Genomic DNA, 27,256 nt, shown 5'->3' with positions numbered 1-27,256 from the left:
CGAGAACGTGAATCGGCACTGTTCACACCATAAAGGTCGAGTCGTTTTGGAACATCAAAGAAAATGTAAATCTGGACAGCTCTCGGAGTGCGGTCGAGTTTGACAGAGAAGAAAGGCATTAGTACAGTCGAGGTGTCTCCCCCGTACCAGGGCTGATACCTGGCAGTGTTAGGGTCTGAACTGCCCTAGCCCACTTCCAGGGTGGTGGTGGAGACGCTGGAAGCTGGTCCCCCAGTTGGCGGTCGAGGCTGCTGCAGCCCAGTTTCAGAGCCGGCGTCTGCAGGGGCGGGGGCGGCTGCGCCGCGGTGGTGGCTGGGCGTGGCCGCCGCGCTGCTGGCGGCGCCGGCGCCGGCGCTCGCCGTCGTGCGTCCCGACGCCTCGGAAGCGTCGCAGGCGCCGGAGCGCAGCCCCGCGGACGAGTGCCAGCTGACGCCCGTCATCCACGTGCTGCAGTACCCCGGCTGCGTGCCCAAGCCCATCCCCAGCTTCGCCTGCACCGGTCGCTGCTCCAGCTACTTGCAGGTCCGTACACTACACAGTTCTAAAAGTACTCGCGCAGAATCGTGCAGCCAGTAACTGTGCCCAGCGGTTGTAGACGGCAGGTTGTTCCAGGGCAGCGCTGTCAGCACACGCGGGCTGCCCGCCAGCTTGCCGAGCAGCCCTTCCTGCCCACCTAGGCTCGGCTGAGCGCCAGCTGCTCGGCCGCCGCTGCCCGCCTCGCCGCGCCTCGTGCAGCTGGCTGCAACACTCTGGTTTACGAGAAGGAAACTTCCGTCCAGTGTCTGTTGTGAAATCTTACAACATATTGGTTTTCTTCTTCTGGCCCATTGCAGCTACGTTCGGTCCTTCCATCTCTTCCCATGCATCTTTTATCTTGCTGAATATATTGCCAAAAATCTAGTGGTAGTCTTAAATCTTCCACTTGCAACAGATTGAATATCCGTTTTCGCCACTTTTCTTGAGCCTTTTCGTTTACATCAAATATTTTCAATTCCTTCCTAATACTTGTTCTTCTTTCATTAACTCATTTTGTGAATACTGCTGTGTTTTTGAGGAAGTTTCACTGTGTTAGCTCATAAGCTTCCTTTACCTTTTTGTTTCACTAACCAAGATTCACACCCACACAGCAAATGTGGTACTGACATAACTTTATAAAATTTAAGATTAATTTCTGTTCTACATTTTTTAATCTTCCAGTTGTAACGTTAGGTAACACAAATTCTCAGTTGTGTGTTTTTAATGTCCATCTCCTCTGGGTGTTACCACGATCACTAAAAACTGAAATCCTGTGATTTTCTTCTCTGTTATTATTCTTCCGCTTATTGTGTTCCTCTCTTAGGAAACCGTCACTGTTGTTTTCTGTACTGATGTCGACATGTTATATGTCTAACGTTTTTTGTGTAATTCATAGTCAGCTGTTGTATGTTTAAACGTAATGAGCTGCAGGAAACGAATAACCTCTTCTCGGTCAACCCAACTGGATTTTGTAAGCATCAGTATGCAGAACCTAAATTGTGCGTTCTTCACACGATATCCTGAGAGACGTGGATAACGGAAGACATGTACATGCAATAACTCTTGTCTTCCAGAAAAGCATTAGTCGGTGCCACCCCAACACTTCTTACCGAAAGCGCAATCGAGAAATTTTTGGCTTGTTTGAAAATTTGGTAGGCAGAACGCAGCATGTTATCTCGGATGGAGAGTCATCGATAGAAGTAGGAATAACTATGAGCGTTTCCCAGGAGACTGTGTGCTGTTCGTACATCTATTAATGACCTGATAGACATTATTAATACCAATCTCAGAGTATTTGCAGATGATGCAGCTATCTAAAATTAAGATTCATTTGAAAAATGCTGCAGAAAAATATCGATTCAGATCTCGGTACGATTTCGTAGCAGTGCAAAGATTCGTAATTTGCTTTAAATGCTCATAGATGTAAAACTGTGTGCTTCAAAAAAACGCAAAACCGTAGTATTTACATTATAAAGAACCTGCAATTTGCGTCAAAAAATTCATTCAGTCTGTACGAATATAACTTGGAACGATCATACAGGCTCATTCGTATGTTAGGCAGGTGGCAGACTTAGGCTCATTGCCAGGCTAGTGGGGAAAAGGCAGACGTGTGCAAAGGAAATTGCTTACAAATCATTTCTGCGCCCCATCTTTGTGCCAAATGGTAGTGACAGACGAAGTTGGACGTGTACAAAGAAAGAAAGCGTGAATGGTCACAGACGTGACTTGACTAATGACAGAGCGTCATGGAAATCCTCGAAAAACTGAACTGGCAGACTTCTGAAGAAAGATGCCATCTAATCCATGAAGGCCTATGTACAGAATTCATAAATTAGTATTATCTGAGGAATGCAGGGATATACTACAACGCCTTATGTATCGTGTAAGCAGGATTAGATTAGTTACAGAGTATACAGAGGCACTGAAGCAGTCAATCTCCCTTGAACAGAGAGTGCTCACAGCCAGAAGGCTCAGTGGGGTGCAGATGTGTGAAGCTAGCAGGCAACCATGCCACAAAGAGACACTCGCGCTTCCTGCAGCCAACTCAGGGAGTCCGATTGTGAGGAGGAGGAGGAGGAGATTAGTGTTATCGTGCCGTCGGCAACGAGGTCATTAGCGATGGAGCACAAGCTCGGATTAGGGTAGGATGAAAAGGGAAGTCAGCCGTGCCCTTTCAAAGGAACCATTTGCCCAAAGCGATTTAGAGAAATGACGGAAAGCCTAAATCGGGATGGTCACAAAAGGGTTTGAACTGTCATCCTCACGAATGGCCCAACTGTGGCCTTCTGAGTGGCGTGATGGTCCTCTGGGAGAATTTCAACACAAGTTGGAGGTGTTGCATCAGTTGTGCAACGGTGCTGGTATCAGTGGTCACGCGGCGATTCTCACACCTGTAGACGATGTTCTGGATGTCCAGGGAACACAGACGCCCGCCAGAGCCGTCGTAATGGCAGCAGTGGAAGATGGTACAGGTACCATAATTCAGACACGAGTGCTTGTGAGCCCAGATACAACACGAACTGTTACAAACCGGTTGTTAGCAGTGGGACTAAGGGCACGCACACCTCCAGCCCGTCTGCCACTCGCGCCACAGCGTCGGTGTGCACAGCTCAACTGGTGCCATCAAAGGGTCACTCAGAAGACGGGACAGCGCAATGTGGTCTTCAGCCGTGAAAGCAGATCCAGCTTCCACCGAAGTGATGGTCGTTTGTGGCTAAGACGTGGATCTAGTGTGCACAGCCACATAGAGAGAGACAAACTGGGTTTGTGGTCTGGGATGTGATAAGCTACGACGCTCATTCGTCTTTGGTGTTTCTGTAGGGGAAGCTAACTAGCGCTCGATGTATGCAGAATGTTGTTAGAACCGTACTTTTCCACTCTTACAACAGAAAGGCCACGTGTTGTTCCAATAGGGACACACTACTCGTGAAATCCGATGTGTTCTGCAAGACATGTACCAACTTCTCTGGCCAGCACGATCTCCACACTTGTGCGATACAACGTTACAATGTGACAAAAAGTGACTTGTGCGACTTTCCAACGGGCAACTGTTGGAGAACTTGGTGAACAGGTCGAGTAGGCGTGACATAACGTATCCCAGGATAGTACCTGCCTTCTTAGCGAACGATCGGATGTGAGAATCAGCATCTGCGTTGCTGCCTGTGGAGGTGACAGCATGTACTAATGTGGTCGATATCTGGTACCTCAGACTTGCTTGTGTTATTGGTTTGTAATCATTTCATATACTCCACATACACTGTTGCGGCAATAAATCTCGAGTGGATTGGAAACCTCTAAAAGAGTGTACTAATTCTTTTCTGGCAGTGTATAACACTGAGTCATAGGTTAGTTTCTATGAAGCAACCATTTCAGTAAGTTGTACCTACTTTTGTGCAGACTGAAAAAGAGAGAAAACTTTTTTCCCCTTGGTGTTTGGTTTAGGATGGGAAAACGTGTAACATGACAGAAGCTAAATTCAATGCTGCTTACGGTGATGTTAGTAGGAGGACAAGAGGGGGTCTACCCCTCATTACATTGTTACCAGATGTATCCAAGATGATGGCGATGAGGTCATCCAAGATGGCGTCGTGTAGACTTGGCAACAGCGAATGGTATCATCCAATATGGCGGCCATGACGTTATTCAAGATGGCGGATTCTGGTGGGAAGTTTGAATTTTGGTGGGAAGAAGGTCAATTGGGCTACCTCCACCAACCTAAACCCCCTTCCCTCCCAACCCCCAGAAAAATGGCGGGAGGTTCAGATTCCAAGAGCATAATGCATCACACCGAGGTTATCTCTACCAACCTAAGAAAAGCGAGGGAAAACATGTCACTTGGGCTACTCCTACTAACCTAAGTCATCCGACCACCACCTCTTCCTAGGAACTAGTGCCAAGTTTGAATTTTGGAGGGAAGATAGGTCAATTGGGCTACCTCTGATACCCTAAGAAAATGGCTCGAAAGAAAGGACACTTTGACTACTTCCACTAAGCTAGGGAGTCATGGGAGGAGGACTCAACCTGCAATGGGCTGGTGGGGAGAGGAAGGAGTGTACTTTATTTATTTTGGAACAATTTATTTAGGGATGGAGTATATTCATTACACTGATACAAAACACACGATCTGACATGCTTGGGGTCTTGTCACACAGCCTACAGACATGTGAACCACTAAAAGACTCTGGTGCACGATTTCAACAATTGACAATTAGCAATCATGTTTGCAGTCTTTATTTAAACAATTAGAGCGATTACTGCCACCCACTGTGTTCGTCACGAGGTTCAGAGTACAACTGCCCTTGTGCACAGCACCACCACCAGAGTGTGCTATCATCCCTCTCATCTCTTCAACCGCTTTCTAGTGCCATTCTAATGGGACACCTCTGACGTGCAGATACCAACATCACAGATCGTATTGTCCCACCGTTCGTGATGTGTGTGTGATGCCCATACTGAAATTACAGATCGTGCTGTTCCACTGCTCGTGAATTGTGTATGAGTGACGCTAATATGGACGTCACAGATTATGCTATACAAAAATAGTTCCACCACTCTTAAATAATTTAGTACACTGATGTGCAGGCACGAAATCAACATGTAAACTATCCAAATAACACATAGCATGGCCTACAGACCTGTTCGCAAAAATAATCCAAGAGACACCCTGTCCACTACACCGCACTGGAAGCTACCAGCGAAGTGATGCAACTGTCAGCTGCAAAGTCACGCACAGCTGCCCACAATCATGAGGCAGTGACATCCTATTCATACTCCGCACCTTAGAATTCCTCTCAAAATACGTATTCACCTGGACACAGTTGCTGATGTGACCAGACGAGAGTGAACACAGCGTGCTGTAAACCACTGAGTAACTAGAAACAAATAGAGGAAACCTCATATTTCCACTCTCGAATACTGATGTCGGTGATGTAAATTATAGGGATGATTTGGAATCTGCTACAAGCCAACTAAGGTTTTCCCTTGTCTAGAGAACAGGCAAACATGTCTTCAACATGCTAGATGCACAAACCACAATCGATCTTCTCTCAACTAAATAAAGGCGTGAAATGTGCAAAAGCAGTAAAACGAACAATTTATATGGGAGTCAATAACGCTCCAGCGTAATCGCACCTCCATACACAGTCTTCTCAAACTTCCAGATGATCACGAAAGCCGCTCAACACATACTGAGTATTAGTTCACTATTCGGTTGTCTAGACGACGGCAAAGTTGACTCAGATACATTCCTACACTCCAACAGGCCTGTGCATTCGAACGGCTGCTGCCACCACAGGCCATGCATACACGGAATCATTCTAGACAACTGGTCAAATATGTTTCATCGTTATACTTACAATTAAATGTTACAATCGTGGTCTCAACTGAACAGCATTTGCCAATGAGTGAAGTATCGGAAATACACCCTGCTGAAGACTGGCTCTGGAACTGGAAATATCTGTACCTTCCTTACAACTGGACACAGTTTTCAGCAGGGTGTATTTCCAATCCATCGCTCATTGTCCAATGACATTCAGTTGAGACCACGATCATAACATTTAATTTAAGTATAATGATAAAACATGTATGTGACTGGTTTTCTACAATGATTCCATGTATGCATGGCCTGTGGTGCTAATGATTCTCGTTTCCCGACAATGGCAGCAGCCATCTGAATTCAGAGGTCTGTTGGAGTGTAGGAATGTATCTAACTTTGCCGCCATCTAGACAAGCGAATAGTGAATTAATACTGTGTGTTGGGCGGCCTTTGTGGACAGGTGGAAATTTGGGAAGATTGTGTATGGAGGTGCGATTGCGCCAGAGAGTTATTGACTCCCATGTAAATTGTTCTGTAGACTGCTTCTGCACATTTCGCTCCTTTATTTAGTTGAGAGTCGATCGATTGTGGTTTGTGCATATAGCATGTGGAAGACATGTTTGCCTGTTCTCTAGACATGGGAAAAACCTTAGTTGGCTTCTAAATTAGAGGGATGATTAGGAATCTGCTACATCACCGACATCGGTATTCGAGAGCAGAAATATCAGTTTCCTCTATTTTTTCTACTTAGTCAGTGGTTTACAGCATGCTGCACCTCACTAAAGTTTGGGGTTTGTAGTGAAATATATTTCCAGTCTATATCTTGGGAATTATGTTGCGCTAGTGATCGGTAGGATGCTGCCTAGAGCTTGATATCGGGAAGTACCGCAAAAATGGTATAATAGTATGGCAAACGATGCGAAAATATATGTGTTCTTGTAATCTCCCAGTCTGGAGATGTGCGTAGAAAAGCGAGCAAGCAAGGAAGCAGGTTCGGATCAGAAACAGTAATGTGTTTGTGCTGAGGGATGACAATCCCGAATTTGTAGAACAGTTCTGAGTGTGACTTCGGTCCGCTGAGGGTGCTCTGATGTAAAAGGGATTATTTTGTATAGTGGAGAATATGAATTTTATGTTTACTAGATCGGCATGGTACGCGGTGATATATTGGTGGGATGGAGATCGGCTTCACGCTCTAATATTCAAGCTTCTGCCCTCAGTTGGAGAGCAGTGTCATTGAGTAAGAGTCTTTCCGCATTTGACGATATGTATGGCACTTTGTGAGGTTTAGTTGACGGTGCAATATGGTGATAAGTGTAAAACAGTTTATTGCCACTGAATGTCACGTTTATAGAAAGAAAGAAAAGGTTGACGATTCTTCCCTAGGGCTGAGGAGCATCATGACAAATAGCCGGTGTGAGTGTAGGCACACCCTAATTTTTTTGGGTGCTGTACAGATATAAAAGATAACTACACTGTTTATGTAAAATGTGTATATATCGTATTGTTAAGTTGCTGTGGCTTATGTTGTAGCCAGACTAGAGAAGATGAGTGTGGGACGTATTGATTCAGCACATAGATCACCACGAGGGTATGAGAGAGATTTTTTACATGGAAAATTATGTGTTATAGATATGAATATTTGTTCCCGAACCACAAGTGTCAAGAGCAGAAATTACATGTACATAGATCGGTGTCAGATTGTAATCATAATAATATTTAGTTAGATTGGTAAATATGTTCCTGGCTTCTGATATTCTTGTGAGTCTAGTATGTATGTATTTGATGATCAGTAGACAGGTTTTGTGGGTTTAACTGTGAGTGCAATTTAGCGATCTGTGGAAAATAATTTTAGCACTGAAAGTCTCCTCTGCAGAAAACAATGGTGAAAGGTGTTCCCACTGGACCCGTACAGCAGGTATAGTGTGAACACACCTTCAATGTTAAAAAACACATGAGCACACAGTTCAGAGACGGGGTGAGTGTCTCTGAAAAAAGAGGTGTTCACTCTCACCCAGTCGTGTCAACAACTGTGTCCAGTTAAACACATATTTTGAATTTCTGAGGTCCAGAGTACAAATAGGATGTCACTGCCTCATGACTGCGGGCAGCTGTGCACGACTTTGCAGCTGACAGTCGTGTTACTTCACTGGTACCCTCCAGTGTGGTGCAGTGGACAGGGGGCTGCAGGTGGTGCTTGCGTGTGTCTGTTGGATTATTTTGCAAACAGGTCTGTATGCCGTTCTGTGAGTTATTTGGACAGTTTACGAGTTGATTTTATGTGGGCACATCAGTGTACTGAATTATTTAGGAGTGGTGGAACAATTTTTGTATAGCACAATCTGTCATGTCCGTATTCACATCACGTACACACACACGGCACGAGCAGTGGAACAGCATGATCTGTAACATCAGTATGGGCATCAGAGACACAATACGAACAGTGGAACAATACGGTCTGTGACATCGGTATCAGCGAGTCAGAGGTGTCCCATTAGAACAGCGATAGAAAGCGGTCGAAGAGATGAGAGGGATGATAGCACACTCTGGTGGTGGTGCTGTGCACTAGGTCAGTTGGGCTCTGGACCTCGTGGCGAACACACCGGATGGTGGTAGTGGCTGAAATTGTTTAAATAAAGACTGGTGCATGATTTCGACAGTTGACAATTAGCAAGGATGTTTGCAGAGTCTTTTAGTGGTTAGTATGTCTGTAGGCTGTGTGACGTGACCCCAAGCCTGTCAGAGCATGTGTTTTGCATCAGTGTAATAAATATACTCCATCCCTAATTAAATTGTTCCAAAATAAATAAAGTACACTCCTTCCTCTCTCCACCAGTCCAGTACAGGCCGAGTCCTTCTCCTACGAATCCCTAGGAGGAGGCGGCGGTCGGGTGACTTAGATTAGTGGAGGTAGTCAAAGTGTTCTTTGTTTCACGCCATTTTCTTAGGGTAGTAGAGGTAGGCGAATTGACCTATCTTCCTGCCAAAATTCAAACTTGGTGCCAGTTCCTAGGATGAGGTGGCGGTCGGATGACTTAGGTAAGTGGAGGTAGTCCGAGTGTCCTTTCTTTCACACCATTTTCTTAGCTTAGTAGAGATATGCAAATTGATCTTTCTTTACCACCAAACTCGGTGCCAGTTCCTAGGAAGAGATGGTGGCCGGATGATTTGGTTAGTACGTATAGCGCAAGTGACATATTTTCACTCTATTCTCTTAGTTTATTGGAGATAAACGTGGTGTGATGCATTGTGCTGTTCGAATTCGAACTTCCCTCCCCTCCCCTACCCCAGAAAAGCAGTGGGGAGTTAGGTTAGTGGAGGTAGCCCAATTGGCCTCGTTCCCACCAAAATTCGAACTTCCCGCCAAAATCCACCATCCGGAATGACGTCACGGCCGCAAACTCGGATGTCGTCATTGCTGTTGCCAAGTCTACACGCCGCCATCTTCGATGACGTCATAGCCGCCATCTCGGATACATCTGGCAACAACGGAATGTGGGGTAGCACTGCCCTCGTCCCCCTACCGACGATTCGTAGTGAATGGTACAAGTCAGATACCGCTCAGAGCCTCTTATACGTGGTCGTGCTTTGCGATTTGGTAAATCTGTTAACAATTTTCGTCGATTACCGCACGGAAGTTTCGACACGGGTCGTAGTATACCGATGAGAATAGTAGTTGACATTTTACACAGTGAGGTGGCTGATAATAAATGGCCGGAATCCGTTCGAATAACTTGTAGAGTGCTGTGCCGATTTAGTATTCGCTAACTGGTCGCCACGGTGACGAGCTACAGAACAGCGTGGAAAACTGAAAGCTCTCTGCACGTGCCGTTAGTAGTGACCGACTCGACAGTGTTAGTAAACGAGTAAGTCTCGTTTACCAGTGGACAAATGAGCCATTATTTAACTGGGCTCTTATTTCGTTTACAATTGTACGAACTTTACGTTACGAGTGGCACTAGGCTACACTGATTTATTTTATACTACCCAGTGCTGTGTAGAGACAAATTTAAAATTTTGGGAAAAGCTCAAAACGTATCGAAAAGTGAGACAAAGGTGGACAGAGCACCTCTGCAGGTTTCGGTGAGTGCAACAGTAGTCGTCAGGCGCGTCAAAACGTGGCGCGTGACGGAGTGGTGCGCGGGTTTTGCTTCTTCGAATCCACTAAATGCGTCAGTGTCGAGCGGCAGTACCGCATCGAATATCAGGTCAAAGCTCCAGCAGACAAGCTGGTGTAACACATTTCGCGGGACCGGCTGCCAACGCTGTGCGGAGCAGCCAGTCGGCAGGCAGGTGCCGCAGTCGACTGGCGCGTCCCTCGCCAACTTGTGCCGTTCTGTCGCGACGCTCAGCTGTTCTCACTCTGGCAGGGACCTGCGACGGCTTCTGCAGCGAGAGGCAAAGGCGGGCTTCAGTGACGAAGCCACGTTTCGTGTGTCCGAATCGTCATAAAGCGCGTGTTCGGGACACAGAAAATCCGCACGAGGCTGTGGAACACAGCTGACGCCTTCCGCACCGCGTCCCACAGAGCGCGTGTCATTGCGCGCCGAGCCGCAGCAGGCGCAGGGCGCGCGTGCTGCACGCGGTTCTCCGCTCCTCCTCCGCAGCCACCCCCGGGACTCCGTGTGGTTACTTGTTACGAGCTCGCGTCAAAGACCGTGCGCTCGTGCGTACACTGCCATGTAATTTGAAAGAGTTGCGAGGAGGTACAGTTAATGTGTTCGCTTGTATCGAACTGACGCGTCGGAACACGTACCGCAAGATTCTGACCTCCGTACTGACATTAACCGTGTCACAAACTATGCCCGTAACGACCACCTGTAATTTGAGTTAAAAATTTGGAGAGTTGGTCTGTGCACTGATACCTGTCGTTTTTCTGTTTACCGTCGTGTTTTCCACAGTCGTCTTACGAAACCCTGGAGGTACTTCTGAATAATCCTGTACATTACATGTGTTTATCCTTAGTAGTTTCAGTCAGTTACCTTAGACTTCAATGCAATCTTTGCTAAACCTGTGGAATGTTGGGAGGTCTGTTTGTTTAGTCTTCGTGTATTTCAAAACTGCGTCACGATGAAAACTACATTTCGTCGATTGCCTTCATTTTCCTGACCGACACCTAATAAACAAATAAATGGCGTGTCTCTAGGGCCTCCCGTCGGGTAGCCCGTTCGCCGGGTGCGAGTCTTTCGATTTGACGGCACTTGGACGACTTGCGCGTCGATGGCGATGAAATGATTATTAGGACAACACAACACCCAGTCCCCGAGCGGAGAAAAATCTCCGACCCAGGCGGGAATCGAACCCGTGCCGTTGGGATTGAGATTCTGTCGCGCTGACCACTCAGCTACCGGGGGCGGACACCGACACCTAATAGAGGATACGGACGAAGCTAGTTACTGTGATTTAAGCACATAAAATTCGACAAACACTTCCTGGTATGAAAGACTAAAGAGAAGAGAGATTCCGCTTTGTACTTTACACATAGCTTCCTTTATTCTTCACAGTATCTACTTCTTTAATAGGAAACAAATGATAAAATTTCAGCTTTGACACTTTTTTTCCGAACTACAATTGTTTGCATCTAAAAAATATTTTCTTATCGTTGTTTTTGTTTCTTCGAGGGCTGTAGCCGTGTGGGACATATCCTGCTGACGTGCAGATGCGGCGAAGGTGGCAGGGGATAGTCGTACCCAAGGTTTCTTTTTATTATTTTTAAATTATCAGATGATTATTACTATATAAAAATTATTAATTAAGTGACTAATTATTACAGATTTTAATTATTTCTTTTTATTAATCACATTTGCAACGCCTGATGGTTCATGGCTAAGAGACAATACTGCTTTGACAACTAGATGATACCTCCAGTTTTTTATGCTTTATATCTCCGTAATATGCTGCCCATTGTTGGTCTTTGGTGGTTTAGTCTACTCAAAGAATACAGATCACATGTGACAAATTCCAAAGAAGGCTAAACTTTTTTTCACTTAATACTCTATGCGAGGGTCATAGTTTTCTAGCACAGACACATCATCCAAAACTGTTACGTCTACCGTTACATCAACGTACACCCATACTGCGCAAACAACTGTTAAGTGCATGGCAAAGGGTACTTCCTATTGTACCAGATAGTAGGTCTCCTTCCGAAACCCTTCACGTTTGGAGGGATGGAAGAATTATTGTGTGGTAGAGTCTGTGTGGTCACTCTGGGAGCAGTATGCAGGGGGTTGTACTGTACTCCTACATTCCCCATGTAATACCAGTTCTCGGCACTACAATGGTGTGCATAACTTACGAAAATGGCTCTGAGCACTATGGGACTTAACATCTGAGATCATCAGTCCCCTAGAACTTAGAACTACTTAAACCTAACTAACCTAAGGACATCACACACATCCATGCCCGAGGCAGGATTCGAACCTGCGACCGTTGCGGTCGCGCTGTTCCAGACTGAAGCGCCTTGAACCGCTCGGCCACTCTGGCCGGCGCATAACTTACGGACGAGAGTCACTTTCGCATAATGTGTCTCCGCTAAGTAACGCAGCTCCGCGAAACTTGGATCGTACACAGAAAGCGCTACTACAGTGTAGTACAGTGCAGTACAGCAGACAGGGTAACCGAAAGAAATGCGCAATGAAACGAGCAGGAAGGAGACTTGTATTCGAAGACAGTTGTTGGTACACTGAGGTCAAGGCGAGTTGTGATGATTGGCCGAACATTAGGCAGGGTGGGACTCGGTTCTCATCAGAGTGTGTGACCACCGCGGAAGGCGCTGCACGCCCTGCGACGGGCTGACCGCGAGCCCGGCGAGGAGTGGCTGCGGTGCGGCGCCGCTCACAGCTGCTGCGCGCTGCAATACGTGCTCGATGGGGGCGAACTCACTATCAGTCGAGTACCTCTGCGTTCTCAGAACTCTTACTCCTGGGCTGTTCAGTGAGATCTCGTGCTGTCGTCTGTAAAAGTGAAGTCAGAGCAGAATACATCCTTGAAGAAAGCCACACGGGGAAGGAGCAGAGTCTCGGAATGACGGTACACTTGCTGGTCACTGTGTTCAGAGTCTCGGAGGTCAATGCGGCCGTGCAACATTATGCTCCTCACACGACCACCGAAACGATTACTGAGCCGTGGTAGGGGAACAAATAGTAGCACCAAAATTTTTTCTTTAGCAGGATGGTTTTATTGGAGTGAACAGTAGACGATGAAATTTAAATAACAACTCTCCACAAATATGACTTCACAAGTAAGATTAATTTTATGATAGTTAAATTTTTTTTTAAAAAAAAGCTTTCAACAAATACCTCTTAATGCCTTTAGTAAAACAATAAATGATAGGCCTAACGAGAAAGTGCAATCCACCCCAACATTTCCATAGATCATAAATTGTGCAACTTGTGTCTAACCCCAAGGATTTGCCAAGATAAAATTTCCCCAAAACGTAAAAGATAAATAATTACACTAAAATGCTGTATCAGTTATCAACATAAAAACTCACAAGGAGCCCAAGGCTAGATTTTAACATTTCTGACATCGCAGCAGTAGGCAAGATAAAATTAACTCAGTCAACGAAATACATTTACACCAAAGCTCAAATACAAGTTAAATTTTAACACACACGGCGACAACCACCAGCTTACAATAGTTCAAACATTATTCAATCTCATAGGTGCGCAGATGTCGTTACCAAGGTGAATGTGCGAACCAACTTGACGCAACTATAACACGGCATAGACTAAATGAAAGATTCGGTAGTCTATGCAGGGAAGTCGGCAAGAAACGGTAAACAAGTCAGGAAACGATCACCGTCGCCCACTTACACACATTCGCGCACGGGCACAGATGAGCACAGGGAGATAGGGCAGGCAGGGTGTAAAAAAAAAACAATTCGTCATGGGGCCCACCGAACCACAGGACGGGAACTACCAAAATTAACTTACCTTAAACTTCAAGTACGAGCCCGGGCGAGGAAACGGGAGATCGTACGGGCACAGACCAGCAAAAACCCCGGACAAACACACAGAATACCATAAATTGCAAAACATAATTTAACCAATTATCCCCCGAAACCCCGGAACTTGGCACAAGCAAAATTACAGGCCACAGGATCCAAAGGCACTCTGTTTAACCTTTTCCCTCCTTACACTTCTGCAAAGTTCTGCAACGGCACAATAAAACGCCAAGAGAAACACACTAAGTAAGGTACATCACCGCACAGAATGCCGAGAAACACGAACACTGGGGTTTGCCCACGATTCAGACACAATCATAACAATGAAGATAATCTTCTTAGCCATAGCACGCTGAAACACACAAACAGCACCAAACTTCCGAGGACGGAAAAGTACTCCCGTGTAACCTATATCCGGGAGCAGAACAGCCACAAGCTCCTGCCGAGGTGCGGTCCAGGGAAATCGCCGAGAGAAAGATGATCCGGCACCAGTATGGTGACCCAGACCTCAGCGAGGCGCAGTCAGACAGGGCAGGAAAGCTGGTAGTCAGGCGACGACCGACCCGGGGAGCAGCAGGTAAGACCAGCGCCGGCCAGCGGCAGCGCGCAGGGACCCACCGTCCGACGCAGAAGGCAATGCTCGCGCCGCTCGCGCCGCTCGCGCCCAAACTCGGCTGCCCGCGCACACACCACGCCACCGGGCAGAGACGGCGCCAGCCGCCGCCAGGAGGCGCCCCGCAACGGAGACAGAAACACCACTCGGAGGCCCAACGATCGAGAACCGATCAGGAATACCGCCGCCACGGCACAATTACGTTTGACAGTGCTGCCGGGTGCATCACATAGCCTCATATTGCGAGAGCTGCGAACACATATTGCACACAGGCACATTCGTAGAGCTACGCTAGTCGGCAGTGATTCATTACGCAAAAGTTACTTTCCTCCTCAAGTTATACACGCCAGCGTAGTTTTTGAGGCTGTCTTGGAGCAGCTGCGAGTTTGTGTCCTTCTGCATTTGCAAGGCTCTCTCTCGTCGGTCGAAAAAAATCTGTAAACAGTATTAGCTGTCAGTTCTATTTAGTACGAGCAATGAACAATATTCGAGGACGGTACGACTGTTTTGCAAGCGTTCTTATTTGTAGAGTGATTGCTTTTCCCCAGTATCCCGCTACCTGCCGTACCTGAAGCTGAGCCTACGTGATCGTGTGAGGTTGCCCCCACCTCATTCGATAACTCCATCTGAGAAAAAGTCGTGTGTCCTCCATCTACGAAATTGTCAGTCCAATCGAGAATTCCGCTCGATTAAGTGGTGCCATTGTCAATGTGCTTTGTTGTGGTTCTGATTGAAATCGAGAAATATTGCATAAAAGGGCGACGATTCTTATAAGCTGCGCCGACTGAGTGTGCTGCTGACGGCCGACGCGTGTGCCCGCAGGTGTCGGGGTCCAAGATCTGGCAGATGGAACGGTCGTGCATGTGCTGCCAGGAGAGCGGCGAGCGCGAGGCCGGCGTCTCGCTCTTCTGCCCCAAGGCCAAGCCCGGCGAGCGCAAGTTCCGCAAGGTACGTAGCCCGGCTGCCCGGCTGCCCGCCGACCCGACGCACCACAGCACCGGCCCGACGCGCTGGGCAGCCGGTAGGGCGGCGGCAGCAGATTTCTCAAGCCCTGCAAGGTTCGAGCGCCACCACCAGCGTCTCCTCTGCCACTGAAGCTGATTGTGCAACGCTGGCCCAGTCCGGCGCAGAGGGAGGGAGGGAACTTCCACGTCCGAAATCTGTGGGATCTCCAGGGAGAAAGCGAACCTATGATAATGGTCATGACGAAAATGATGGTGCTGAGGACGAAGTGGAATAGGAGGAGGACACTATTTTCCAAGTTCTGCAAGATAGATACCACTTGTCTCATCTCTCGTGCTGGGGTCAATTGCGAGCACACGACACGAACACGATCCCAGTGCGGTGGAAGGCCATCTTGCACATCCAGTAGAACTGTAATCCCCCTGGGGAACGAGTAGGGGAGAAGTTTACGTGTTTTCCAGGTGGTACACATACATAACTTGTGGTGTTCGGGCGTCACGACAGGGATGCCGGACCATCGAGTTGCCGGGGGCCGTGTCCCACAGTCGAGACAACTGGCGTCCTCAGCTGTCTTCACACCCGAGCGGAGCTTGTGGGCTTTCAAAAAAATTAATGGTGGCCCTCAACTACGTACCCTCAGACTCAGAGTTGAAACATTAAAAGTTTTGGCTGGTTTCGTTGTATGGGGGCTGGGATACACAGTTGCCGCATTACATGCCAAATACTGCTGACTCTACAGTATACAATATGAATACAAGCATGAATCGAATGGTCGAAGGTTCCTATCAGTCAACAATTGCGAATTTTGATAGTAACATAGAAATTTATAAATGAAAGATGTGCAGGTACTATTTTAACGACTTTAAATGATGAGTACGATAGCAGAAGTACCTTTAAGAATGCCATTTTTACTGTCAAGCACTTATTGGTCTCGATGGTCCACCACAAGTTGAATAACAAGGAAACAGTAGATTCCTACTTCACGAATTAGTTATGAGCAACAACGTAGCTCGTGAGTATTCACTTCCAAACGCATACTACATCTTCACTGCAGAAGCCACGGAAATTTCACAAGTGCACAAGTCGTCACTACGAAATATCTCTATCTCCCGCAAGCACGTGCAAACTGGTCGTCATTCTCCAAGTATTTCCCGCGACCGTCCGTCGCGCCTTCCCGTCCAGCACTCCCCCGTGTCCTGTGCCACCCGATGCTCTACAGTCTCTCCGTTGACCTCGGCAATCGCCTACCGTAGTAACGAGCGCTATGATTGGCCAGAGCGCTTCGTCCACGTCTCCAAGTCAACGCACACTCACAAACTTCTTGAAACACATACGAAATACTGGATTTACATTGAAATACTTGAAATTAAATAAATATTCCTACGGCTGCACCATAAACACGCTCTAACACACATTATTAAATACATAAACAAATCAAATAAACATATATCAAAGGAACAGAAACAAAAGTAGGCCAGTAGTCTAATGTCTCTGTGCTTTCTAAAACACAGTAAAAATTTGACCAATTTCTTCATGACTAGTATACATCGAATATAAACAAAGACATAGACGAATAAATATATTTATAAGCATGCTGCTACCGTTTCTTCGTGTAACTGTGGCGTACTTATGTCCTGACGCGATCAAAAGTAATTGACCACTTTGACCTCCAATAACTCATCTACTATTCAAGTTACGTAGGCGTGTAATTCATAGCAATTTAGGTTTACACTAATAGCTTTCTAAAGACATGTCGATCGACAAAATCGGATGAACCGTTTAGATTTTGGAAATTCGTTTCTGGGTGTTACTTGTATAATTTGCAGCCAGATACTAAACTTTAAACTAATAAAGATATTGAAAATCGGATTAGACCGTCAGAATCGTCGTGCAAATGATGATGTACATGTTCCTTTTTAAGGTACCATGATTCCTCTGGCTGTTATTAATTTCTACATTAACTGTGAAATATCTGCCATTATGGTTTCACAAAGTCCGCCGTCTTTGGCACTCCCGGCATACAAATCTCCTTCGTCAGCACAAAGCCCATTCCTCGACACAGCGTCAACACGGAATCCCCCAGCCACGCGGTGGGCCTGGACCAGGCGCTGGGGCTGCCCCTCTTCCTCCAGCTCACAGTTCGGCTGCACGCGGTTGCTGAGAAGCCGCGGCTTGCCGAGCGGCCTGTGCAGCCACGCCAACTCCAAACTTAAGAGTGTTTTCAGGGCGCCACTACTCGCCTGTTACCGCACAACTTGTTCCCATGTACCCATTGTGAAAACTTGTGACACTTCTGTTTCGAAATCAGAGGTGGAAACAGACACCGTGAAAAGCCTGAGTAGGGCCTGCAACTATGCTCGGATACGTTATTGGTTAAGGTGGCTGTCTGCAATAAGCAGAGAATCTTGGTTCTGTAGAACACTGGTTTTGTACAGTTTTTCAGTTTCACTACATATTGAGTCTCCATTTCAGTTTGTCTCTGGAATATTTGTCCTTTAATGTTTATGCGGTATTTCATTTCATATTAAAATTGGTATGAGCAAGAAACATCAATTTCTGTCTTTTGCCTTGTATTTCAATTAATCCTTTTTTGTCTAGCAAAAAACACACACATAGTAATCAATACCTTGCTAAGCAATAGGTACTGATACTTTTATTCCCATATTATCGAGATATTGATTCAGTTTTAGGTGCTGCACTAATACCCAATATTGTATTTGTACCGACTCTTTTTTTTCGAATATTATTTCACATTCACTCATTCAGTATGTATACTTTTTTTCCAGTGTTATCCACACACAATACGTTAGACAGCAGTGATAGCTTTTATTAATATCAAAAAGATTAGTCAGTTTAAGGGATTTGACACCAAATATTATATTAGTGCTAATCTTTTTCTGATATGAGTGAGACACCAGTACTATTTTAAGTGTTGCAATCAATTAGAATTATTGTATTATTTTTTCTGATATTACTTAGGTGTCGTACAAGTTAACATGATGAAGTTAATATCAAATAGCCTACCGTATCGGTATCAACACCCTTGTTCCATTATTACCAAAGTTACTGACACAATTTTTGGTGTCACTACTCGTATGACAATTGTGTCAGTATCGTAACCTTTTTTCTCTTACTCTCTAGATGTTGTCCGACTCTAGCTCTAGATGTCGATATCAGATAACAATATGAGTTCCACTACCATCAAGGTATATATATATATAATACCTTTCTCCTGTGACTCTGGGACAGAAATATTTAATCTTCCAATCTGTCAGTTATTAGCCGTACAGCCGACTAGAAGGCGACTCGGTGACAAGAGAGTCAGCACAGCAGCACGACTCGTGTCTGAGAATAAATCGAAGTAAATGACGATCCAGTAAATTCACAGTGATTATAGCTCACCTGTTGAACCGCCAAGCAGATAAGACAGAGTATGGACGTGAAACGACTAACATCCTTTAACTGCAGCTGAGAAAGCTCGTCCCGGCTGGTCGCGTCCTCCGCCAGCCACCCTCCCGCGGCCTTCTTGGCCACTCCGTCGGCCCCTGCACGTCTGTTGAGCTGTCCGATGCTCCGTCCTGTGACAGCGCAGTTTGTTGCGCTGTGGAATAAAGTTCACCCACCTGTCGGTGGATTCTTGACTATGTGTCAACTGTAAGAAAAAATACCGTAGTTGCACTATACGTGCCGACAGGGAGCAAAAATGATTTCAAGTTTCAAGCCTGACTAACTACCAAAAGAGTAACGGTCACTGAACGAAAAGACCGATACGTTATTACTTCGATGTACAAACATACGCTGTCGAGCCCTACGACTTCCGCACGTCCAACACTTTCAGTCTCTAGCAACCAGTTTAAGGTTTTCACCCTAACTTGATACTGAACAGACACACGGATTACTATAGTTAGAACGCTCGTACAATGTCTGGCAATGTTCATTTCGAACTATATGTTCTCGTTTAAAATTGCACAGTACGCCACACGGAATTTTAATTATTCGAAATAAAGTCACATCTCGAATTTGCCGAATCGTCATTTGTGGTTTTAATCTCCTAAAACCGTACAATTACTCATTACTAGTACATTTTTGCACAGTTGAGGGCAACATGTCCGATCACAAGAGCTCGGCACTTATCCTTCCGACTCCACATCTCTGACGCACTCACAAACCTACTGTGCGCAAAGATCGTTCACTCTCGATTGGCTGAATCCCAAGGTTATATCAACACCGTTCCACGTTCTCTCTCTCCAACCGATCACATTTCCAAAACACTTTAGACACAATTATTAAATAATACGTTTGAGATAAACAAATGAAAGTAAATTAGTTCCATCTTTAAATGCCTGAACTACTGAAGTACATTTCATAATTTAAATCTACCGTAAATTGACTTCTTATAATTCACCATTTCCCCGATGCCTGTGACCGTCAGATGCAACACCCACGCACATTCTCAAGCTCTTGCGTGCTGAGTTACTTACTCGTGGAATCAGAAAGACTGACAGGCAACACACATTCCACATTTAGTCCTTCCCTCACTCAGACAATAATATAAAATAATGAGTTTCATTTTTTTAATCATAATTTCTGTAAATCTCAAAATTATTACGTAAAATAAATGGATCTACAGAAAACAATTCGAAGAGCTAGACACATCGTTAAATTTGCTCATTGACGTTTACCGAATACAATGAGGGGAAAAAACGAACGCAACACCGAGAAGCAGTTCTGCAACGTAGACCGAAGTTGCTGTGCATGTTGCTTCATACGCAGGGTGACGTCTGTTCAAATTTCGTGCCGGTGTCAAGAACCATTGCGAGGATGCAAATCATGTTTGTTTGAAATGCACGCTGTAGCGGTCGTCGAGATTGAACGCGGTGAGTTGATGTTTGTCACATCTGAAGGTGACTTGACTAAGAGGTCATTATCAGCGCCTCGCTGAGTTTGGACGAGGCCGTGTAATAGGGCTACAGGGAGCCGGGTGTTCCTTGCGCCACAGTGCAGAGTGGCTCGGCAGGAATGCAGCCAGTGTACACGACCGCCACGGGAACGTAGGCTGCTGTCGTAAGGAGACAGCGCTCTGGACGGCCACTCGTCGCTACCCAGGGGGAAGACCACCGTGTGCGGCGTCGCACTGCATCTGCAGCAGCAGCCGGCACCACGCTGACACGACCGACTCTCACAAATCGGTTAATTCGAGGACAGCTCTGAGACACACGCCCTGCAGGGTGCACTCCACTGACGCCAAACCGCCGCCGTTTCCGACTTCAGGGATGGGTCTGCCGTATTTCCTGATAAAAGCTGGCTCCGTCCGGTGCCAGTGGAGGCAGGTCGAGGGCCTGCAGCCAGCCTGCCTGTGTGGAGTCACGGCCTGGGCAGCAGGGCGCTCTCCTTGTTATGCCACACACCACGGTTGCAAATCCGTTGTGCAGCCGTTGGTGAACAGCATTCCACGGGCTGTTCTCCAACCGGACAGTGTCTCCCACATAACGCTGTAGCGCCCGACATGCTTTACAGCGTGTCGACATGTTGCCACGGCCCGTTCCATCGCCAGAACTGCCTCCAATTGAGCACAATGGGACATCGGACGAAACTCCAACATCATCCACAACCAGCATTAACCGTGCCTGCATTGACCGACCGCGTGCAACAGACTTACATCTCACAAATTGAGATCCGGCACCTGTACGACACAATGCATACACGTCTACACGTCTGCATGCTTGCATTCAACATTCTGGCGTTTACACGGGTTGGTAATGTGACAGCATACACATTTGCAATGACTTGTCTCAAACTTACACTAACCTCTGATTTTGCATCCTTAATCACTTAAATATTACCTAGACAAAAGTATTCCGACAGTCGCATTACACTAATTACTTTTTGGTTTCGCGATTTATTTTTTTTTTTTTCTCGTCAGTGTACATTCGAACTCTGAATTCTGTGTTTAATGCTGTCGGTGTGAGGCTGAAATTAACACCACAAACAACCCTATAAAGTTTTATTGCTCTGGTGTATGGCAAAAGTATAATTTAATTTACAACACTGTACGCAATACTCGGTGACTGGTAAGGCGGCGACATCGCTCGTGTGGCAACGCCTGCCACAGCGCAGCCCTCGACTGCCGCCGTCCGCCTCTGTGTGGGCGCCGAACACCGCCGTGCCGAGTGCTCGTACTGTGCGTGTACTCTGTCGTGTGCAACTTTCACCGCACTTGCGAGGAATCTCATAAACACCTGGCTTTTGCAAAAGCATATCACCTTTCACAGACCCCAGAACAACTGTGGTCTTTGTTATTCTGGCACTTTATGAAGAAACATTTCTCATATACAGGAGAAAGGCCATAGACTTTTCATCGACATTGCACGGGCTGCGCGATCTAAACTTTTCCGTACAGTTGTAGTCTGCATAGCATAGTGGTAGCTCGACACCTGCAAGTGGATTGTGGTTCACGCAATGCTTTAAAAATCCACCAACCCTAGGTCAAATTAATACGTCCAAAACCCGTAGGCAATCATTCATTTCCTACTCTGTGATATTTTCGAGAGAAGAGCTAAGGTGTTCGTCAATAATTTATCCGTACTGTGCGACCAAAATATGAATTGTCATCGATTTAACTTCGGACCACTGTCGGTTTGAAAATTGCAGCATTGAGGGCTGCTTCTTTTATACTGCTGCCACAGATGTATCTCCAAATGATGATGGAAAACAGTATTCACAGGGAAAACTTGAAGAATTACAATTCTAGCGGTTGGTTTCTATACGTAGTATTGTATCAGTTTCAATGTTTCTTTCCATTACGATCGAGGTAGCAGTAGTATTTTAGACGTTAATATTAATATCAAATATTGTATCTACTGAAATTTTTGTGAGACTGTTGACGTTTTGTACAATTTCAGGTGTTGGTGTCATATACTGCATCGGTATCAATATCTTTTTCCGTTTCATCAATGTGTCCTACAGTTTTAGATAGTATTGATGTGTTTTCCGACGATATCAAGGAATCATATGATTGAACATGTTTGTGTCAGTACAAAATATTCTATTCCATTGAAATCCTTGTTTCGTTCTAATTAGGCATTGAGACAATATGGGTATCAATGTCTAACATAAATATCAGTATTTTTATGACATTACTGAAGTATTTTACAATTTAAGATGTTGATATTGATCCCAAATATTGCACTGGTACCACTATTCTTTTACTGATATTATCGAGACCTTTAGATGTCGATATCACATACCGCACGATTACCGACAGTTCTGTTGAAATATTATTGAGGTATTTACACTACTGTGAGAGGTGATACGAATACCAGTTATCAGAACCTACATTTTCTCCATTACTGAGGTATCGACACGATTTCAGATATTGATCCGATACCAAATATTATGTACCCATATCTTTGTCCTATATCCGAACTGTGGGTACAATTTTAGGCGTCGGTATTGGTAGCAAGACCGGTGTCAAACCTGGTGTCATTTACATTTACATTTACATTTGCATTTACATTTATACTCCGCAAGCCACCCAACGGTGTGTGGCGGAGGGCACTTTACGTGCCACTGTCATTACCTCCCTTTCGGGAGATGTCAACACTGCCCTCTCCTACAGTCGCAGAGCCCCCCACCCCTCACGATGTGAGCTGTGACGACGGCGCCTGACGCCCGCCGTTTGTTGTCCCGCAGGTGTCGACGAAGGCGCCGCTGGAGTGCATGTGCCGGCCGTGCACCGGCGTCGAGGAGTCGGCCGTCATCCCGCAGGAGATGGCCGGCTACCCGGACGACGGGCCGCTCGCTGCGCACTTCCGCAAGTCGCAGTAGGGCGCCACGCCGCGCCGCGCCGCGCCGCACTCCGCCCTCTCTGTACCGCCCATTTTCCTAATAAACTGACTTGCACTCTCAACACCGACCGCTGCTCATTTACCCACTCCTGTCCGTGCGTCAGCAATGCAGGTGGAGCACCACAGTAGCGAGTTCCCAGACACGCAGCTGTTGCCGCCTGCGCTGACTCGGTGTCAGGTGGAGCACCGCCTCCAGTAAATAGCCGCGGCGCATCGGTTCATCTTCACAGTTCACACCCGCGGATGATCTAGCGGCAGTCCCATCCTAGACACCGAGGTGCGCACTGGGTTTCGTACCCCGAACTGACGCTACCCCCTCGGTGGGGCATCCGAGTTTTACTCTTCTGGGCAGGTAGGCGGTCTCGTATGACGGCCGCAGGGGGCTCCAGCCGGACGCTGGACAGCGGCCGCGGCGCCTCCGAGCGGGCAGGATCAGTTGCCCGAGCAACAGAACTCACTTCCTTCGTTTAGTGTACCGTTTCCCTGTCTCATTCCCCCACCACCGCCTGAATTAGGATACAGTCCGTTATCCTTCGTTTATCTTTGTTCATTTTTATCTTATAACTTCTTTTCGTCTCATTATCTGTTACATTAAGCTGATCTTTCAACTCCTTTCCTGTGTCTGACATAATTACAATCTTTAGTCAACCTAAGCAGCTTTATTGCTTCTCCTCGAGTATCATTTTCTCTTACAGACGTGCCCTCGGCTACCTTCAGTGTACCGACAAGTCGACACGGGGACCACTGCCCTGTCAACAATGCTTATTAATGCAGATTGATTTTTGTACAAATTGTTCATAATTCCTTCTCTCTGTGTATTTTACCCCTGAGAGAACACAGGTGTGAATGTGCAAACATAGTTATGCAGAAAAAGTAGTACGTTTGCAACAGATTATCACTTTCCTACTATTACGAAAAAATCAACTACCTTTAATTATCTGAAAGCAGTCGCAAGTTTGATGAAACAAGTCATCACAGCATCGGTATAAATATAATTTTTCCACCTGCTTAGAGAACATTATATCTAAACTGAAATGCTTATATCATCGCAGGTAACATTACAGGCAGAGAGCTATGTACATAGTATTGAGGACTAACACAGAATAGACTGATAAAACAGCTCAGGCGCTGAGACCATAAGGGCATAAGGCGCACCATCGACAATTTTGATACTGTATTGTATATGCATATTCCTGAGATTTGTTGATTTTATGATGAACCAGCTTTATCTTTATCTGTAGGCTCATATTGTATACAGGGTGTTACAAAAAGGTACGGCCAAACTTTCAGGAAACATTTCACACACAAATAAACAAAAGATGTTATGTGGACATGTGTCCGGAAACGCTTAATTTCCATGTTAGAGCTCATTTTAGTTTCGTCAGTATGTACTGTACTTCCTCGATTCACCGCCAGTTGGCCCAATTGAAGGAAGGTAATGTTGACTTCGGTGCTTGTGTTGGCATGCGACTCATTGCTCTAAAGTACTAGCATCAAGCACATCAGTACGTACCATCAACAGGTTAGTGTTCATGACGAACGTGGTTTTGCAGTCAGTGTAATGTTTACAAATGCGGAGTTGGCAGATGCCCATTTGATGTATGGATTAGCACGGGGCAATAGCCGTGGCGCGGAACGTTTGTATCGAGACAGATTTCCAGAACAAAGGTGTCGCGACAGGAAGACGTTCGAAGCAATTGATCGGCGTCTTAGGGCGCACGGAACATTCCAGCCTATGACTCGCGACTGGGGAAGACCTAGAACGACGAGGACACCTGCAATGGACGAGGCAATTCTTCGTGCAGTTGACGAAAACCCTAATGTCAGCGTCAGAGAAGTTTCTGCTGTACAAGGTAACGTTGACCACGTCACTGTGTGGAGAGTGCTACGGGAGAACCAGTTGTTTCCGTACCGTGTACAGCGTGTGCAGGTACTATCAGCAGCTGATTGGCCTCCACGGGTACACTTCTGCGAATGGTTCATCCGACAATGTGTCAGTCCTCATTTCAGTGCACATGTTCTCTTTACGGATGAGACTTCATTCCAACGTGATCAAATAGTAAATTTTCACAATCAACATGTGTGGGCTGACGAAAATCCGCACGTAATTGTGCAATCACGTCATCAACACAGATTTTCTGTGAACTTTTGGGCAGGCATTGTTGGTGATGTCTCGATTGGGCCCAATGTTCTTCCACCTACGCTCAATGGAGCACGTTATCTCGATTTCATATGGGATACTCTACCTGTGCTGCTAGAACATGTGCCTTTACAAGTACGACACAACATGTGGTTCATGCACGATGGAGCTCCTGCACATGTCAGTCGAAGTGTTCGTACGCTTCTCAACAACAGATTCGGTGACCGATGGATTGGTAGAGGCGGACCAATTCCGTGGCCTCCACGCTCTCCTGACCTCAACCCTCTTGATTTTCATTTATGGGGGTATTTGAAAGCTCTTGTCTACGCAACCCCGGTACCAAATGTAGAGACTCTTCATGCTCGTATTGCGGACGGCTGTGATACAATACGCCATTCCCCAGGGCTGCATCAGCGCATCAGGGATTCCATGCGACGGAGGGTGGATGCATGTATCCTCGCTAACGGAGGACATTTTGAACATTTCCTGTAAAAAAAGTGTTTGAAGTCACGCTGGTACGTTCTGTTGCTGTGTGTTTCCATTCCATGATTAATGTGATTTGAAGAGAAGTAATAAAATGAGCTCTAACATGGAAAGTAAGCGTTTCCGGACACATGTCCACATAACATATTTTCTTTCTTTGTGTGTGAGGAATGTTTCCTGAAAGTTTGGCCGTACCTTTTTGTAACACCCTGTATATGAACATTCGTGAAAGCTATCTCATCGACTACTCGGACATTCATTTCCATATGGACCCAAAGCACAAAGCATAATTATGTTCCTCTGAACTGCTCAATTGATGTCCAGGATTGCCAACATAATTTAGTGCGTATATCACGTAAGTGATAGCAGTTCTTCGTAGTCAGAAGTATAGCGGCAGTATTATCTGAACCTCAAGCCACAGAATACGCTTACTTAAAATTATAACGAGGATAGTGAAATGTTGGAATAGCTCATAATTCTGTGTATGGTACATTTACATCGAAGCGCCAAAGAAACTCCTACGGATATGCACAATCAAATACAGAGAAATGTCTTATATAGGCGCTGCCGAGTTCTGCGCCTTATTCTAAGTGTTTACAAGACGTGTGTGGCGCAGTCGATAGATCGGTTACTGCTGCGACAACGGCACGTTTTCACGTTTTAACCCAGTTTGAACGTGGTGTTATAATCGGCGCACGAGCGATGGGACACAGCATCTCCGAGGTAGCGATGAAATGGGTATTTTCCCCTACCACCATTTCGCGAGTGTCTTCATATCAGGTATCCCGTAAAACATTAAACTTTCGACATCGCTGCGGCTGGAATCTTGCAAGAACGGGACCAACGGCGACTGAAGAGAAGCGTTCAACGTGACAGAAGTGCAACCCTTCCGCAGTTTGCTGCAGATTTCAGTGCTGGGCATATAGTGTCAGTGTGGGAACTATTCAACGAAATATCGTCGATATCAGCTTTTGGAGCTGAAGGCTCACTCGTGTATCCTTGATGACTGCATGATACAAAGCTTTACACCTCGCCTAGGCCTGTCAAAACCGACATTGGGCTGATGATGATTGGAAACATGTTGCCTGATCGGATGAGTCTCGTTTCAAACTGTATCGTGAGGATGGGCGTGTACGGGTATGGAGACAACCTCGTGAATCCATGGACCCAGCATGTCAGCAGGGGACTGTTCAAGGTTCTGTAATGGTGTGGGGTGTGTGCAGCTGGAGTGATATGGGACCCCTGATACGTCTGGATACGACTCTGACAGGTGACACGTGCGGAAGTGTCCTGTCTGAGCACCTGCATCCATTCGTGTCCATTGTGCATTTCGACGTACTTGGGGAATTCCAACAAGATAACCTCACAGTCCATAACTGCTACAGAGTGGCTCCATGAACACTCCCGAGTTTAAACACTTCCGCTGGTCGCCAAA

The 27,256-nt window shown here is 46.2% G+C and overlaps 1 protein-coding gene across 1 annotated transcript; it reads left to right on the top strand.

The window, feature by feature from the left end:
• Positions 1-330: 330 nt before the first annotated feature.
• LOC126263620 (bursicon-like) lies at positions 331-23,246 on the top strand (the record flags this gene model as incomplete). Its single annotated transcript, XM_049960706.1, has 3 exons — positions 331-522; positions 15,211-15,336; positions 23,044-23,246. Coding segments are annotated over 3 exons (453 nt in total), but the record flags the coding sequence as incomplete, so codon positions are not given.
• Positions 23,247-27,256: the final 4,010 nt, after the last annotated feature.

The sequence above is a fragment of the Schistocerca nitens genome, chromosome 6 (genome assembly GCF_023898315.1).
Source record: "Schistocerca nitens isolate TAMUIC-IGC-003100 chromosome 6, iqSchNite1.1, whole genome shotgun sequence".
Classification (NCBI taxonomy): Eukaryota; Metazoa; Arthropoda; class Insecta; order Orthoptera; family Acrididae; genus Schistocerca; species Schistocerca nitens.
Note: the sequence above shows the minus strand (reverse complement) of the source record. Positions and strands in the feature narration are given on the sequence as shown.